This window comes from Camelus dromedarius, chromosome 25 (assembly GCF_036321535.1).
Source record: "Camelus dromedarius isolate mCamDro1 chromosome 25, mCamDro1.pat, whole genome shotgun sequence".
Taxonomy (NCBI): domain Eukaryota; kingdom Metazoa; phylum Chordata; class Mammalia; order Artiodactyla; family Camelidae; genus Camelus; species Camelus dromedarius.
In genome coordinates this window covers 2265171-2282610 of record NC_087460.1, presented here as the reverse complement: position 1 = coordinate 2282610, position 17440 = coordinate 2265171, and the positions used below count along the sequence as shown (strand labels likewise).

Here is a 17440-nt window from a genome sequence, read left to right as displayed (position 1 = left end):
GGGACAGTGTAAGGTCCTTCCAACACTGTGATCCCATATGTCCTTCCCAGCCACAACTCACCTGTCCAGTTCCATCCCCGATAAACTCACCTCATCCCACCTCGAACCTCTCTGGTCCAGGCAGCTCCTCCTCCTAGTTCTTTTCCTGTGACGACTCAGCCTGAGGGATTGGCTGGGATGACTTGTGGCTTCCATCTCTCCTCTCCAGACAGAAATCGAGTTCACCCGGCTGGGGCGCTTGGTGAGGCTGCTGGCCGTACGCTGCCAGGACCCCGTGGACAATATCTGCTTTCTGTCTGCCCAGGCCATCTACAGCCTCTACTGCATCCTCCTGCAGCAAAAGAGTACAGAGAGTCTTCTCCTCCCCCTGGGGCCCCCGCCAGGCCTGGCTGTCCCCACACGCTCTGTCCCGGGAGGGCGGGAGCCCAGGAGTTACTGAGCACATCCTTTCCACTGAGGAACCTGCCCACAAACATCTATAGATACCTTCTTGGGACAAAAATATGCCCACTCCAAAACAGTTCTTCTGCATCATTTTCTCCCCATCTGGCTGAGCCCCTTACTCAGTTCTGTTCCTGCTCTGAGGCAGGCACCGGGGTCAGGGGGTTCCTTCGACATCGGCCCTCACATCCCCTGGCTTCGTGTCCTCCCTGTACCCCCAGCCCCACACGTTACTCCTCGCCCCAGCCGCCTCGGCTCAGTAGGTGTCTCGGGCTGGGCAGCTGGGGGAGTGGGGGCCTAAGGCTCCTTCTGAGTGTCTAAGCGCTGGGCTGGGCGTCTGTTTCAGAGACGGCAAGGAAAAAACAGGGCTTGTGGGAGGAAGAGGGCAGGAGCGAAGTGTACAGTGCCAGCGTGTTCTACAACAGCACTTTTGAGATTGCCGAGGTGAGGGGTGTGCCAGAGGCCAGTGGGGAGAGCCTGGGCCTCCCGTTTACAGACTCCTGGGCTGGGACCCTTATGCCCCATCTCCTTCCCTTCCCCTTACTGGATGCGAGCTTTGCCTTTGGGGAGCCTTTCCTGCCACATGCTCACCCTTGCAAGCATCATGGGTCCTTATCCTTTCTTATCCGTCCCCCTGAGAAGCACCTGCTCCATGCTAGTAATGCTCTGTGGGCACCCAGCCCATGCCTCAGAGAGCGGTCACCAAGGGTCCCAGCCCCCGCCCGGCTCCGCACGCTGCCCAAGCCACTTCTGCCCTCTGAGCCCCACGCTGCACCTCCCTCCGGTCCCCAAAGACTCTGTCCCCAGTGAAAGGGTCTTCCAGGAGCTGGCAGACAGCTCATGCCTAGGACAAAAGCACACCATGCTCCGCAGAGGTACTCTCCCTCCCCCGGCCCTGACCGGGAGGGCGGCTCAGGCTGTCTCCCGCTGGGGGCCTGCCGCGTCCAGCCTGACCGCACCGTGTTGCAGGCGTTCGCAGAGTACTTCACCCAGATGCAGGTCACCAACCTGGTGCTGACGGCCATGGAGGGCCTGACCAACAGCAAGGCCAAGGAGTCTCTGGCCGCAGCCCAGCTGATGAGTGGTGTCCTGAAGGAGCGGGGCAGAGATATGATGAAGGTAGGGTGGCGCCGTGGTGCCAGCTATGCCCAGCAAGCCCGGAGCCCGGCCTCTCCTGCCTCTCTCACTGACCGGCCAGAGGGCCTGGGGCAGGTCCCTCTCCTCTGCGGCCCTCAGTTCACTCACCTCTAAGTTGGAGGCTGGGACTAGACTTCCTCCGTGGTTCCGCTGAGCCCCGGCATTTGGAGTCCTGAGCTCGGAACTGCAGTTCCTCCCATGTGGGGGCCGTTTCCTTGGCTCATGACGACCATGCGCAGGGCTGTGGGCAGCTGGATGGCTAATGGTCAGAGCGCAAGGAAGCACTGCTGGGGGTACTCACCCCGGTTCCCTGGGGTGCGATGGGGGCTTAGAACCTCTGAAGGGTAAGGCTGCCAACTGCCAACCAGCAAGCTCATGGAAGGACTCGGACATTTGAATACATTTTCTTTTAGACTTATGTGTAAAACAGTTATATTTTGCATAAAAATCCACATTTCCCACTTCACTGAAAACAACTTTAAAATGAGGTCACATAGGACAGCTCTCTGAGTGGACACTGTCCCTTTTATATATGGCATGGGCTCTCCAGACCCTCTTCTCTCTGATCCTGGATACCATGGCCTCCACTCCTTTATGTTACCTACGTAGCCCAGGTACCAGAGATGGGTTGGAGAGTTGGTAGAGAGGGATTGGGGGAAGGAAGCATGGAAGGATTTATGGAGACCCTTCTGGCTCTGCCCTGTAGATTGAGGAAGTTGTGGAGGGCATCCTGGAATGGCTCAGTTTGCAGCTGGAGCCCAGTACGAAGGAGGAGACCCTGCGGGCCATGTGCCTGCTGGCGGGCAACAACGCCCACATTGTGGTGCCCCTGCTGCTCAACAAGCCCCTGCCCTGGAACAGGTACCTCCCTATGGGGCACCCTCCTGCCGGGAAACGTGCCCTGCCCCGCCCCGCCCCGCGCGAAGTCAGCGCACAAGGAAGCACTCTCTTAGATGCCGATCAAACTTCATCGGTGTTTGCTGGCGAAGTCCTCTTTGGTCCCACTCCCTCCAGACCGTGAGACCTGGCTGCTCCAGGCCCAAGCGAGGCCAGACTAGCCCTAGAAGCATGGTCAGCAGGGTGCGTGACACAGCTGTCTCTGGGTCCTGCAGAACCAGCCTGTCGCTGTGGAAGGTGTTTGGCACCCAACGAGAGACCACAATCGGTATCCTGCAGGTGCTCATAGGCGTCCTGGAAAAGCTCGACTCCAGGGACGAGACCGGGGAGATGCCCTTCCAGCCTGTGGCGGTCAGCACAGGGAGGGAGGGGCCCCAGACTCCGGGTCAGAGTGGCCTGTGGGGCAGGGGCAGGAGCAGGTGTCGGGGAGGAGCAAAGAGGAGAGGCTGTCACTGGAATCACTAGCACTGCCCTCGCGGCTAGCGTGGTGACCTCTGTTTGCACTGTACACCTAAGAACTGAATGATGCGGCAATGGAAAGGGCAGGGGTGGTCCGTTTTATGGACAGGGAAACGTTCCGAGCTAAGCAGCTTTCTCTAGCTCCTGATTGTGGGGCTGGCACCCATTCTGGGGGGGCCTGAGAGGCTGGGGGAGGAGGATGTTTGGTGGCCCGGAATTGGAGTTGACATGCCCTGAAGCATCTTCTGCTGAAACTTTGGAGTTGGTTCCCTTTTGATTTTTAAAGTCAGAGGAGTGAAGAGAAAGCAGAGTGCACCTGTGTGGCCCCCTCATTTCCCCGGGGATGAGCACTGGCCTTTCAGTGTTGGGGTGCTTCTTGCGAGCCTGAGTCAGAGTGAGCTGTGACTCACCTTGGGGCAGTGACGGGGAGGGCAGGGCGGGACACGGTGTGCGGGATCGTGGGTCTGTTTGATGCTCAGGTCCGGTCAGATCTGGTCCCCACCTCCACTGTCTCCTCCCCCAGGTGGCCTGTGCGTTGTGCGAGATGCTGTCAGGATCCCTGTGCCAGGAGGCCGTGAAGGAACTCTACCCGCGGCTGCTGCTGGCTGTGCTGCATCATCTCTGCTGGGTGATTGAGCAGAAGCCCCCCCAGAAGATGGTGGTCTACACCAAGGAGGGGGGCCTGGGCAGCAAGAGCAAGCCCTTCGATCCCACTAGGTAAGCCAGCCCCCCAAGTGACAGAGGAATGAGACCAGTCCATTCCTGAGAGACCTGGAGGACAGCGGCAGAAGCGAGGAGACAGCAGAGGGTGTGGGGGTGGTCTCACGTGTCTCCACCTTTCTCACTAACCCTTTGGTGGGCGCACTGCCGGTCGGTGCGCGTGGCCCTGGCTCTGCACGCAGGGACGCTCGGTTGGATGGTAACTGGCCGGGCGAGACCACGTCTGTGTCACCCTCCCTGTGCGGCTGTGGTCCTTTGAACCTGGTTGGCCTCTGGCTTGCCTGTCACTAGCGGTGCCGTCCTGCACAAGTCACTACTAGGATTCAGATGTTTGCCCGTCGGACTCCTAGATAAGTGTCCTCAGGGCATTTTGTTCAAATGACGTCTTACACGAAAATGAGAACAAGCGAGACCAGCGAGCACAGACTTTCGGACGAGCTGGGCGTGGAGTGAAGAGACACCCTCGCCTGCCCTCCACGCCCTGGAGAGCAGCCACGGCCCTAGAGTGTCTTTCTAGGCTCTTTACTCGGCCTCCATGGCTGCGTGAGCTCCAGGGTGGGAGGGGTGAGTGGAAATGGTTTTCACAGAGCCGTGGACTTTTGTCAGCTGTCAGCGGGAAAGCAGAACCCAGCTACCGAGGCAGGGGACTGTCTCCCGGCTTGCTGGCGGTGGGATACAAACCAGGGAGTAATGCTTCACCCATCCTTCTGTCTCTTCCTTTTCACAAACCTCATGGCGTGGCCTTCAGCTGTGCCCTGGAGGTGGTGAAGCTGGTGCTGTTGGCAGCCGCGTATGAGGGCGTGGTGTTCTATGGAAATCAGCATCGCAGCTGGGACCTCCTGTCCTGCCCCAGATTTTACTATATGGGGATCATGGACCTGACCAGGTGGGACCATTGCCCCATCACCTCCTGGCACCACTCTAACCCCCTGACCCCAGTTTCCAAGGGCCCAGCCTTCAGCACCCCTCGTTCCCCATCTCCCAGCCCTCTGGTCTCCTGATTCCTCAGCCCTCACGCCTCCCCTGTTCCGTGCACACTGGTCCCTTGACGTGTCCCCCCAGCAACTCCTGGCTTCCTGTGTCCCACCCAGTGCCATGGTGAAGAACTGTGAGCCGGCCGTCCTGCACCAGCTCCTCAGCCTCGTCAGGAACTTCCTCTACAGCTTAGATCACCGTTGGAAGACCCTGGCCAGGGCCTTGTACGCGCAGGTGAGGGCTAGGGGAGCGGCCCACGGCCCTAGCCCTTCATTTGGTCACTCACAGAGATGTTAGCTAGCGGGCCGTGGAGAGCGGACAGAGTAGGAGCCTGGTTAGAGGAGGCAGGAGAAGCCGGGGGCGGGGCCAGCAGCTCTGGTCCCCCCAGAATGACCTGTGGACCCCAGCACCCGGCTCAAAACTCAAACCTTATCAGCGTACCCTCCCACTCCTTACTGCAGTGTCCACTCCACGTGTCCAGATCTGCCACTTTCCTCAACTGGACGCAGTCCTGACCTGGCCACAGCCAGGGGGTGCTGAAGGGTGCACTGGGTCCCTGTGACCTCTTCTCCATCCCTGGCTGTGGTCTCCTTGCACCCACAGCTCCTCTGGCACCGGTCAGTGGCTCAGACTCTGGGGCACGACTTCCTGAGCAACCTTGTCAAGTGGATCAAGGAGCCTGACCTTGTTATGAAGGAAGTTGGGCTCCGGGGCATCGGTAACCTGGCACTGCATCCAGGACAGGTGAGAGCGGGGGCCGGACGGGGACTGGCGTCGGTCCCGGGAGCATTTCGTCTCCCTCCCTTGGGTCTTTGATGACCCAGGGCTTGGTCTATCTCCCAACCCCACATCCTCGGGCCACACAGCATCCTGACTGTAGACTCACATAGACTGGCCATCGGGCCCCACACCCTGGGCACCAGCCGTCCGCTTCCTTGGCACCTCCGGCCCCCAGGCTCCCCACGTCTGTCCAGTGTCTTGGGCATCCTCTGTTTTCTCAGAACCCTGTCCCCAGAGTGTTGCCTCACCCCCCAGGTGGTGAGTGACCTCTGCCTTCTCCCAACAGTCGGCATCTCTGAAGAGCCTGGTTCCATCCTTGAGAGACCTGCTGAAGAACGAGGTGCGCGTGACGGTGCAGGCAGTGAAGAGCCTGCGAAACATCATCTGCCACGGGCAGGCAGAGGACACTAAGGTGGTCTTCTGCAGCATCTCCAAACACCTGCGCCCACTCATCAACGATGTACGGGCCTGAGTCCCGGATGGGACGGGAGCCGAGTGGGCTGGGGCTGGGAATGAGCCCGCGTGTGCCGGGGGCCGCGGGAGAGGGCTGGAGCCCCCGGGCTGAGGAAGGGGGTTGTCCCAGACACACTCCCCTTACACACAGTTGTAGCACATGCTCGTCCAGGGGTAGCACTGCTCTGTCACCAGGAAGGAAAAAAAGTGACACACTGACACAAAATGGGTTCCAACCCCAAGCATCTTCTCCAGCAGACCCCGCCATGGGGTGCTGTGTGGGGGGAGGAGCATGGCCCTGCCCTCTCTCAGGCAACACAGGGACCCCAGAATGCCAGGAGCCTCGTCTCAAGAACCCAAAGGCTCACAAATCAGAGCTTCCCAGACCAATACCAACCCGCTCCACGTCTCACCCTCCTTACGGATCATAGAGCTTGAGGGCTGAGTGGACCTGACGTCAGAGCCGCATGCTTACAGTACTCCTGGTCTGGTGCCTCTAACTTCTGAGTTCGTGCACCTTGGATTTGAGATATTTTTGTATCAGTCTTACTCCCCTTCCAGCTTGGACACCCCACAATGACAGGGTCATTGTCTGGTTCATCTATTTTTCTGTTACTTTAAAACGTCACCATGTATGCTTAAGAACACCTACAGGTAATATCTTTACCTTCCATCCAAACAGTATAAGGACTGTAGAACGCTTTAACTCTGATCACACCCTCCCATTTTATCTATTAATATTGTCCAGTATTTCAGTTCCACATTCCTTTAAAACCCCCAAGTTTCGTCTTTATGTCATCCTCAGCACCCTCACCCTCACTGTTACTGTTGTATACAGTCAGTACTTAGATGTACTCTCTTGTTCACAAATTCCTTTGCTCACCTTTCCTTCTTGAAGCTCTCCCCTCCCTCCTAAACTCATCTCTTTTTTTCCCCTTTGTGGTCTGTTAATTCAATGTTTTCAGTCTTCGTCAGAAAGTGTCTGTTTTGCCTCGAATTCATCTTACGTTTTCAGCAGTTAACGATGTCTTGGGATGAGTTTCTTTGGGTCTAGCCTGTTTGAAGTTCTCTGAGCTTCTTGAAATTTCTGTATTTATATCTTTCACCAAACTTAGGAAATTTTTAGCCGTTATTTCTTAAAATGTTTTCAGCACCACGCTGTCTCTCCTCTCCTTTTGGGAGTGTGGTGACACGGGTGTGAGACCTTCTGTTACTATCCAGTGAGCCCCAAGCTTCTGTTCGTCTCCAGTCGCTTTTCTCTCTGGTTCAGATTAGATAATTTTTATTGCTCCTTCTTCAAGTCCACTGACTCTTTCCTCTGACATCTCTGTTTTGCCACTGAGCTGACCCAATTTTGTATTTCTCAGTTCTAACGCTTTCTGCGGTTCCTTTTTAATCTCTTCTGTTTCTTTGCTGAGACTTGTCATTTCTGAATTCATTCTCAGCTTTAGGGTATGCAGTTTTTTCAGTCCGCGCTACCGTGGGGGCAGGCTGGGGAGACCAGGGGATGTGAGAAGACTTGTCCCTGTCGAGCCCAGTGACATCCCCTCCCCACTAGAGACATCCTGATGTCCTGTCCCCCGACGCCGCCCAAGCGGCTGGAATGTCAGCAACCTCTACATCTTTGGCCCCTGGGAATTTTTCTTACTTTTTTGAAAGCTCAGCTCTGCATTTAAGAATGTTTTTGTATATTTTCTCTACTATTTAAAGCTGTTTATGGCGGAGAGGTTGTCAGCTTTTCTTCCATGTTGCTGGAATGGAAAGTTGAGATTTAGGGTCTAACCAAGGAACAGTAAATGTCATCATCTCCACAGTGGTAACCCATCAGGGTGAAGAGAACACTGACCCAAGGGTCAGACCATCTGGGTTCTAGGTGCTGCTTTGTCATTCACTTAGTCATGCGCACTTACTTAGGCAAAGCTCAGTAGTGACATTCTGTTGTTTCATCGGGATGTCCTCTTTTCTGTCTTTCTGTTTTAATTTTGAAACTTCTTTGGATTTATTCCTCATGTTTCTTTTATATATATATAGTCAGTTTTTATATATATAGTCAGTTTACAATGTTGTGCCCATTTCTGGTGTACAGCATAATACTTCAGTCATACATGAACATACATAGATTCATTTTCATATTCTATTTCACCATAAGTTACAAGACATTGAATATAGCTCCCTGTGCTCTACAGTATAAACTGTTGCTTATCTATTTTATAAATATTAGTATCTGCACATCTCAAACTCCCAGTTTATCCCTTCCCACCCCCTTCCCCCTCCATGGGTAACCATAAATTTCTGTGTCTGTGAGTCTGTTTCTGTTGTGTAAATAAGTTCATTTGTCTTTTTTTTAAGATTCCACATATAAGCTATATCATACGGTATTTTTCTTTCCCTTTCTGACTTACTTCACTTAGTAGGACAATCTCCAGGTCCATCCATGTTGCTGCAAATAGCATTATTTTATTCTTTTTCATGGCTGAGTAGTATTCCATTGTATAAATATACCACAGCTTCTTTATCCAGTCACCTGTCGATGGACACTTAGGTTGTTTCCATGTGTTGGCTATGGTGAATGGTACTGCTATGAATGTTGGACTGCATGTGTCTTTTTGAATTAAGGTTCCCTCTGGATATATGCCCAGGAGTGGGATTGCTGGGTCATATTCTCCATGTTTCTTAATTTTTCTTTTATATTTCCCATCTCTTTGTCCACTTTGGAAAAATTCCTGGGCTGATTCTCCTCTTATTTATTCACGCTTTAGCTATGATTATTCTGCTATTCAGCTGACCTGTTGAGTTTATTTCTCTATTAAGCAAGTGCTCTTTATTCTTCTCTTCTGGTTGATGGTGTGATATCTGAGCAGATACTGCATTATTCTGTGGGGACACTGCCTGACTTTTGCATGTCTTTATTTACTTATTTACTTATTCACTTATAATGTCAAGGTTTGGGGTTCCAAGTACTTTTTAAAAATGTCCTCTCTCTCTCCCTCTCTCTCTAGAGAGAGATATATATATATATATATATATATATATTTTAAACCAAAATCCTTCTGAGGATTTGATTATGCTTTCTTTAAAGTTTTGTTCAGATTGTATTATTAACTGTGTCCTTGGATGTGATGGGGTTTTGTCTGTTCCTTTTGTGGTGCTGGTTTCCCTAAATGTTTGGTGAGTATTGGTGGTAGCTCTGGAAATTTTGTACTGCTGGTTCTTGGCTGGCCCTCTGTGAAAGCAGTGCTTTCCCGTCGCTGTGGGGGTGCACCCAGGGATCATGGGCAGGCAGGTGTGCCAAGATCTAGTCTTCTGATTGTGAGGCGCCCTGCTCTTCCTGGGTGCTGCTGGGCACCCAGGACTCCCTCCTGCCTCTCTGTCTAGACACCACAGCCCTGCTGCTTGCTAGTTAGTGAGGGGGATTCTGGGAGGGCAGGGTGGGGGAGAAACTGGGCTATATGTCTGGACTACAGCACCCCAAATGACCACTCTGTTGGCTGCCCGGTGTCCCCTCCCGTTCCCCTTGTTCACGGCCCGTAAGCTTGGAGCTCTCCCAGAACACACCCACCTCCTGCAGCAGTCTGTTCAGGCTGTGGTTTCAAATTTAATTCCAGTCCTGTCTGCTGTCTGTCTTTCAGGGACACTCCAGTCCTCAGCGGGGGGACCTGCTCTAATATTCCAGAGCCATTACCGATTTGAAAAGCACATCTCTACTATTTCTTTTAAGGCTTTGGGGCAGAAAGGATGACAAGCAGTGCTCAGTCACCCATCTTGAGTTAATCTGCATGTGATACTTTCTGTTTCTTTAAATTAATGTGCTAACATTGAATCATCTCTCTTTAGCCATTGTGTTCACTCTGCAAAAAATAATGATGTGCAATCCGGTTTGTTAAAGTGTGTTTCCCCTGTTCCACAGGTCCCGGGACTGTCTGTCTTGTCCCACAACACCTCTGCTATTTGGCACCATGCCTTACTCACCATAGGTGCTCAGTAAATATTTGCTCAATTAATATATAATATACTCTTGAAAGTGTCCAGAATTTACTTGTTTGTGATCACTGTGAAATAATACAAGCTAATTAGATCTAAAATAATTTGTTCAAACCTTTAACTAGTTTAACCATATGTAATTTTTAAAATTTGGCATTCTTTTTAAAAAAAAATTTGGGGGGGTAATTAGGTTTATTTATTTATTTATTGTTTAAGTAATTTATGGTTTAATGAAGGTACTGGGGATTGAACTCAGGATCTTGGGGACGCTAAGCATGTGCTCTACCACTGAGCTGTACCCCAGCCCCCCAAATTTGGCATTCTTGAGCTAAATCCTTAGAATAAAGTTACCGGCTGTGGCTGTGGTCCGTGCAGAACTGAAGCTGCGCACTCTGGTCTCCCGAGCTCTGTGTCTCAACAAGCCGGCTTACTCACCCTGGGGGTCTAAAGAGAACAACCCCGATACGCGCCCCTGCTGCCTTTACGTCCTGTGATCCCAGTGCCGTCAGCATCGGTGGGCTTTGGACGTGGAATATGAGATGTGGGAATCCAGAGGCCAGGCCGGGCAGCGCCAGAGAGAACCTCAGCCTCCTCGTCTCCCTTTTGCCCTTCGCGCAGGAGAGGGACCAGGTGAAGATCTCAGCCACCTCTGCCCTGGGCCACATGCTGCATCAGGTTGACAAATGTAAGCCTGGGCCCTCCATCTGGAGGGAGATCTACACTTTCCTGGTCCCGCTGCTGCTCAGTATTCAGGACAACAACCCCGAGGTGGTCAAGGTACCGGAAGCCTCAGCTGCCCGCCTCCTGCCGGCGCGCAGCCCCTTCCTATGGGCCCTTTCCCACGAGCTGGCCTTGGTGCCATGCTCTGCGTCCTCTTCAGTACCGTCCCCTGGGCTGGCTCCGAGCGCTTCCCTCTCTTGGGTGCCTTCCTCCCTATCTGGTATGCTGCTCTCCCTGAAGCTGTGTATGTCCTGTGTCACGGACCAGGCCCCGTGCGTCCCTGACCCCAGCTCCCACCCCCGCCACGCCCTGTGGGGGCCAGCCTCGTGGTCTTCCGCGCAGCCCCCGGCCTCGCTCTGCAGAGTGGCAGGAGTTAGGCTTTGGGGTTCCCTCCCCTCTGTCCCACAGGCCTGTGGAGGGGCCCTGACCGAGTGGACTAAAGTGATTGGCTGGTCATCGCTCACACGGACATTCCGCCACACCACCCTCAGCGACCACATCCAGGTATTGGAAGAGACATGCAAGTACCTGGTGAGTGAGAGTCTCTGACGGGGCAGGGTCACCACACCCGTGCCAGGCACTCGGCGGCAGGCTGGGTGGGTAAAGAGGGGAGGGCTGACAGAAGATGTCCTCTCCATGCCTCGTTCTTTATCACTAGCAAACCCTGAGGACCCTGTTTTTTCCCATCTGAGCCTCTTGGCATCCCATTCTCTGCCTTCAGAGGCTCAGAAGATCCTGTGAGGGGAGCAGATGGCAGTGGGACAGAGGCCTTCCGGCCAGAGCTGGCAGGAGGAGACGTAGGCAGGGGTCATGGGGTTAAGGGTCTGTGGCTCCTAAGAAGTCAAGCCAGGGCAGGAATCAGGAATCCTGGTTGGAAAATGCACATTTAAGGGCTAAGCGGGTTGGTGAGGAACTAATATGAGAAATTCTAATATTATGAATGTTAATACTGCCTCACACATAGCGCACTTCACAGTTTACAAAGCAGTTTACCTCCTTTATCGCGCTGGAGCCTGACAGGGACACGAGGGAGGGGAGGCAGGTTTCGGTTTGGCTCTTGCCGACGAGAAGCCTGGAGCCGGAGTGCACACCTCTGTCTCCTGCCCCACATCAGTTGCTTTCTCCTTTATCACGTTGGTACCAAGGAGCAAAATTCTCTTTCTGAACTTCCTGCTGAGTGTGCACTGCTGCGGGGGCGGGGCTGAGTGTGAGGGCTGGAGAGAGAACGGCGCTGCTGGGGGTGGCGGAGGGCCGCGGCTGCAGGCGGCCTTGAGTAGCGCCCCCCCTCCCCCGCCCTCCTGGCCAGCGCGGCCCCTCTTTGGGTCCACAGGTGGGCGCCAGCAGAAGACAGCTCTTGGGGGAGTTACTGTCCCAGAGCTTCGGCTTCCTGAAGAGCCCTCAGCCCTTCCTGAGGACGGCTGCCGTCAGCTTCATAGGTGAGACGCTCCCTGGGCAAGCCCTCCCTCCTCTTCCCTCCTGCTGGAGCGCCAGGCCTGAACCAGGGCACAGCGGCGCCCCCTTTCCTAGCTCGGCCCTGATCGCAGGCTGTCCCGCCACCAGGCTCAAGTTCTGTGTTGGGGTGAGGAGGAAGGGGGGGCTCTGTGTGGGTCCCCCCATACACACAGTCTGTGCTCTGCTTTGTCAGGGAGAGAACCGTATACATTGGAAAGGGAAAAAGTATTGCTCCCACTGGAACTCCATGGATTTTCCAAAATATTTTTGTTTTGAAGTGTAACAGCAGTATGTGTTAATGTTAGAAAGCCAAAAAAATTCAGATTGGGGAAAAAGAAGGCAATAAATAATGCCAGAAATTCTACCATTGGGATTTAACCACGTCTAACACCCTAGAGCTTTCTGCCGAAAAATGTACTACACGCGCACACACAGTACTTTTGAAAACTGCTGTTTGGTGCGTTGCTGTCTCCCTTGCTGTGCCACAAATCCGTGCCCTTCCGCGCTCTTCAGTCCTGTATGTGATCACTGTGTAGTGTCAAGTCCATTTTTATGGCAGATTGATGAAACTTTTTAACCAGCCCTTATTTTGGGGTATTGAGACTGTGGCGTCTTTTGTTCTTATAAGCAGGGACACAGTGGTTAAATCTGCACATCAGCATGATTATCTTAACATAAATTTCTTAAGTAGACTTGCTGGACCCAAAAGGAATGCAAAATGCCGAGGATTTTGGTCCTCACACTGCCCTCTAAGAAGTCTGACTCATTTTCTGTTGTCCCCAGTACGGTGTACAGGGGTCTGTTTAGCCAGGTATTTGTCAACCCTGGATAATATTTTAAAAATCATTACCAATTTGATAGGGGACAGAGAGCAGCTTACTGTTGTTTTGATTAATACTTTTTATCAGCAAGGGTTACGCGCTGTTTCCCACATTCATCGGCAATGCACATTTTATTCTTGCCAGCTGACCCCTTCATCCATCTTTCCGTTGGTGCAGGAATCCCACGTTTAACATCCTGGGCTCACGCTCTCCTTGTCACTTGCATTTTTCTGGGTCACATCTGCTCTGGGGATGGGCCTTTTACTAGGACACTGACATCTGGGCTGCAAGGCATCTTCAAGATCCATTCCTTGCTAAAACTGTTTATAGAATTCCTTGTTCACTACTGAGCCTGGGGGAAAGGGTGGCCCAGAGGTCCAGGAATCCTGGAAGGACTTCACATGTGTGCTGTCTTTAGAATTAACAGTTAAAAGGATAAGCATGAGTCACTTACACGAGGATGATGTGCAGCTGTTCCGGAATGGTGAGTCTGGGCTTGTGCCTGGGGGCCGGTGACACGAGGGATGGGGCAAGGCAGAACGGAGAGGGGGAGAGTCCTTAAGGACATGTTTCATTAGTTTAAATAAAGTTTGTTTTTACCATTATGAATGTTGTATATAAAAGCAGAAAACTAGAGTAGGAGGAAGAAAGCAAATTACCCATTGTCAGACTGGTCCGATAAAAGGCTGCTAACCGAAATGTGCTGGAACGTTCATCAGGTGCTGCAGGCGCCCGGGCTGCGACGGGGCTCCAGGCAGACGCAGCCCTGGCACCGGGGAGCCTGCATCTTCTGTGTTTTTTTTTTATTGCATTAAATTTTATTTTTAAAATTTTTATTTTTTTATGGAGGTCCTGGAGGCTGATCTTGTGCATGCTAAGCATGAGCTCTACCACTGAGCTATACGCCCTACCCCCTAAAATTAATTTATATGTATAGAAGAAATACATGAATACAGTCTCCTAGCAAAAAAAATAGAAACATCAATAAGAGTGAAGTTCTGCTAATGCTTTCTCCTCTCCCCTCTTCCCCTGCCTGTTTGCTATATAGTCCTCTGTTCTTCTTCTGTGAACACAGAGACTATTCACAATACATATTCTGTATGTTATATATACTATTTATATTCTCTATTATGTATACGTGTGTGCGCAGTTTCTGCAACTTGCTTTTTTCCCTACTCTGTATGCTGGTACATACAGATCGACTGCATTCCTATGACCCTTGATAGGTTAATCTTTAAATTGTTTCTAATTTTTTGCTAATCAAACAGCATTACGAGGTACCTTCTTATATATGCCTCCTTGTGTGCAGGGGTAAGTGCTCCTCTGGGCTAGACAACCAGGAGGGGCTTTCGCCAGGCATCTTGAGTTTAACAGAGTTTGAAGTGAAACAGTTTAACCTCCCCTCCGGTGCTGACCCCTGCGGCTCGCTCCTAGGCTGGACCTCATTCTTCGGATCTTAGCCCAAATATTACTATCTCACAGAGGCACTCCCTGTCTGGCCTGTAGAAAGGGGTCCTTCCCAGTTACTTACTCTCATTCCTCTGTTAAATTGCCTTCTTTGTATTTAGTTTTTGCTTGTTTATTTTGCCTTTCCCCCAGTAGAATGTTAAGTTCTTGAGGGTAAGGAATCCATCTGTCTTGTTCACCACCATGTCCCCCGCACCCAGCACGGTGCCTGGTGATAGTAGGTGTTCAGCAAATAGTTGCTGAATAAGTTAATGGTTATTGCTTATAAAAACTGCAAGCAGCCTAATTCTTCACGAATGGGGATTCATCAAAGCAATTAGGATAGAATCACGTGATGAGCTATTATGTTGTGTAGAGGAATACTTTATGGGAAGAAAAAAAGTTAATCCTATTTTTTTTAAAGTGTCTATATTAGGTATTTTTAAAAATACTGCAAGAGGGGAGGGTGTAGCTCAGTGGTAGAGCGTGTGCACAAGGTCCTGGGTTCAGTCCCCCGTCCCTCCATTTAAAATAACTAACTAAATAAATAAACCTAATTCCCCCCTCCAAAAAAAAGTACTGCAAGGATAGGTAGGAGAGTGTTCACAGTGTTACTTTGGGGGTGAGTGATTTTTCTTCCTTTCCACATTTTTCTACAATAAAACAGGCTTGCTTTTCCAATGACAAAGAGTACTGTAAATGAAGTTATGTCACAATAACCCGGCTTGTGGGGTGGAAAGTCACGGGGTGGGGGGGTCAGCGGTCCTTGGAGATCGAGAGTCCGAGCGGACCCCCTTTCTGCCTTCAGCACTTGAGCGTCTGAGGGATGATCCTGCGCAGTCGGTCCAGCGTTCGGTCGACACCGTCCTGAAAAGGCTTGACGGGTGCGCCAGCGCCAGGCACGTCTCTGCGTCCAGGTCGAGCCAGCTGGGCAGCACCTTCTTCAAAGTCCCGCAGAGGAAGAAGCGACTGTTTAAGCCGGTCAAGTGGGAAAGAGAGGATGAGGACCAGCAGGAGAAGAAGACCCCGAACTGGTTCAAGGCGCCGCTGAATTTGCTGCGCGCCCGGCACACCAGGAAGGTGAGGAACTCTCCGCTAACGGAAGGCGGCGCGGGGGAAAAGACGGCCGCGTCCCAGGCGCCGAAGGCGCGAAGTCGGCTGGAGGAAGCCGGGCCCGCGCCCAAGTGAGCTGCGCCGGGGCCGCCCGAGTCTCTAGCGCTGTGGACCAAGGCCTTTTCCCCTTGTAGTCCGGATGCCAGGGCCTCACTCCCCCGTGGGCTTTCCCGCCTCTTGTCCGACTGGATGGATTAAACCCCAGGAGGCAGTTTTGACCTTGGAGGATCCAGTGCGTGGCTTGTCCTCTGTCTCCCTGGGGATTGTTGACTATCAGCATATGTATTTGTCAGTAAAATGTATTTTCTCATCCTGAGACAGATGGCTCCATCCTAGTTTCTGGGGACTGGGGATAAAACCCAGGGACAGGAACAGCCCTGGAGGCGTGTCCTTCAACCTTCAGCTATGGGACAGCAGGACCTCACAGTACCCCGGGTTCAGGCTTCCCATCCTGCCTCCTCATGTTGGGTGAGACCCACTGGGCTGACACGCTCCCCTGGGTCTGTTTAGACGGCAGGTTAGACTGTGAGTTGTACACAGTGGAGCAGTGGCACCTCTGCCCCACCTGTTACTCAGATGTCCACAGAGTAAGTGACATTCTTGCTGGGATAACTCTGGGTCCATCCTAATTTATTTTTAAAGAAATTCTTAAATTTGGGTTTGAATCCTTGCTCTACATGACATTTCCCACCAAGTTTTTTTTTAATGCGTCTTAAAAGCTCTCTGCTTCCCTTCTGTTTCTCGTCTACAAAGTGGCATTTATAATACCTCCTCTGGTGTGGTCCCCCGACACCCGTTCTCCTCCTCTTCCTTTTCTTAAACTGTGCGTTTGGTTGCCTGGATTAAAGGCTCCATTTCCCATCCTCCCTGCTGCTGGTGTGGCCACAGAACTGGGTTCTGACCAAGTGGGCCCAAGGGAAGGAGGCAGGTGCCACTTGCAGGAGGCCTTCTGTCAGGGCAGGTGCACCGCGGTTGTCCCTCCCATCTGACTTCTTAGTGACGAGAAGGTGGACATGGTGGTGGAACTAACTGGGTCTCGGAGGAAGTGATATATTGAAGACTGCAGAGCAAAAAGACAGGAAGAATCTAGATCAGGAGCAAGCGTGGAGCTGCTCACTAGTTTGGAGAGCTAACCTTCAGGCTCTATCAGGGGAAGGAGGGTAGAGAGAAAACTTTATGTATTTTAACTGATGTTACTGAGTATTCTGACACAGGCAAACCCAGTCCTGATGGACTGACTTAACTGTTCAACATCTCTGTAAGGACAAAAGCAATGCTGAATACAAACTCTATCAACTGTGGACCAGTTTGGTATGAAGGAAGAAGGTAATGCTTATTTTTCAAAAGTCGTGGAACATTCAGTCTCCTGGAACTTGGTGCTGAGAACTTTGGAAGATGTAGAAAGACCAGAGAAACTAGTTCCACTTTGGTCAAATTGACTCATTTCTTTGAACTTAGCAGTGATCAGATGGCTTTGATTGCGTCTAAATTTCATGACCTTCTGGCTAACATCTTTCTGAAACTTGGTTTCCTAGCATTTAAAAATGAGAATATTTAAACTTACTTTACAGGCTTTACAGAATTAAATGAAATAGTGCTGTGTGCTTGGCATATAATAAGTGCTTAATAGATGGCTGCAATTATTACCCAGGCGTGATGGTTAACTTTACAGGTCAACTTTGTTGGGCCTCAGTGCCCAGATATTTAGTCAAACATTATTCGGGATGTTTCTGTGAGGGTGTTTTTAGATGAGGGGGTTTTAAATGTCTTGCATCATTTGTATTCTAAATAAGTGAGTAAGTAAAGCAGATGGCCCTCCCTGATGTGGGTGGATCTCAACCAATCAGTTGAAGGCTTGAATTGAACAAAAGACTAAATCCCGAGCAAGACGGAATTCTGCCAGCAGGTGGACTTTGGACTTGAACTGTGGCATCAGCTCTTCCCTGGCTCTCCAGCCTGATGCATTTGGAACTTGCCAGCGTCCATAATCATGTGAGTCAATTCCTTTAAATAACTCAATCTCTCTGCTGCCTGTCTCTTCTTGG

At 51.7% G+C, this 17440-nt stretch overlaps 1 protein-coding gene across 9 annotated transcripts in view; it reads left to right on the top strand.

The window, feature by feature from the left end:
* The window catches only part of LOC105102943 (maestro heat-like repeat-containing protein family member 1), a 63776-nt gene extending 48065 nt beyond the window's left edge, over positions 1-15711 (top strand). For 8 of the 9 annotated variants that reach the window (XM_031444325.2, XM_031444328.2, XM_031444324.2 and 5 more), the window contains 15 exons: positions 209-344; positions 788-885; positions 1411-1560; positions 2285-2439; positions 2691-2826; positions 3458-3651; positions 4403-4540; positions 4746-4863; positions 5233-5373; positions 5696-5869; positions 10462-10620; positions 10972-11094; positions 11894-11999; positions 13255-13320; positions 15091-15711. In XM_031444325.2, the coding sequence (XP_031300185.2) occupies positions 209-344; positions 788-885; positions 1411-1560; positions 2285-2439; positions 2691-2826; positions 3458-3651; positions 4403-4540; positions 4746-4863; positions 5233-5373; positions 5696-5869; positions 10462-10620; positions 10972-11094; positions 11894-11999; positions 13255-13320; positions 15091-15470 (2274 nt within the window). In that variant the 3' untranslated portion in view covers positions 15471-15711. The remainder of the gene's footprint in view (positions 1-208; positions 345-787; positions 886-1410; positions 1561-2284; positions 2440-2690; positions 2827-3457; positions 3652-4402; positions 4541-4745; positions 4864-5232; positions 5374-5695; positions 5870-10461; positions 10621-10971; positions 11095-11893; positions 12000-13254; positions 13321-15090) is intronic. The other variant, XM_031444334.2, reaches the window with a different exon arrangement.
* Positions 15712-17440: the final 1729 nt, after the last annotated feature.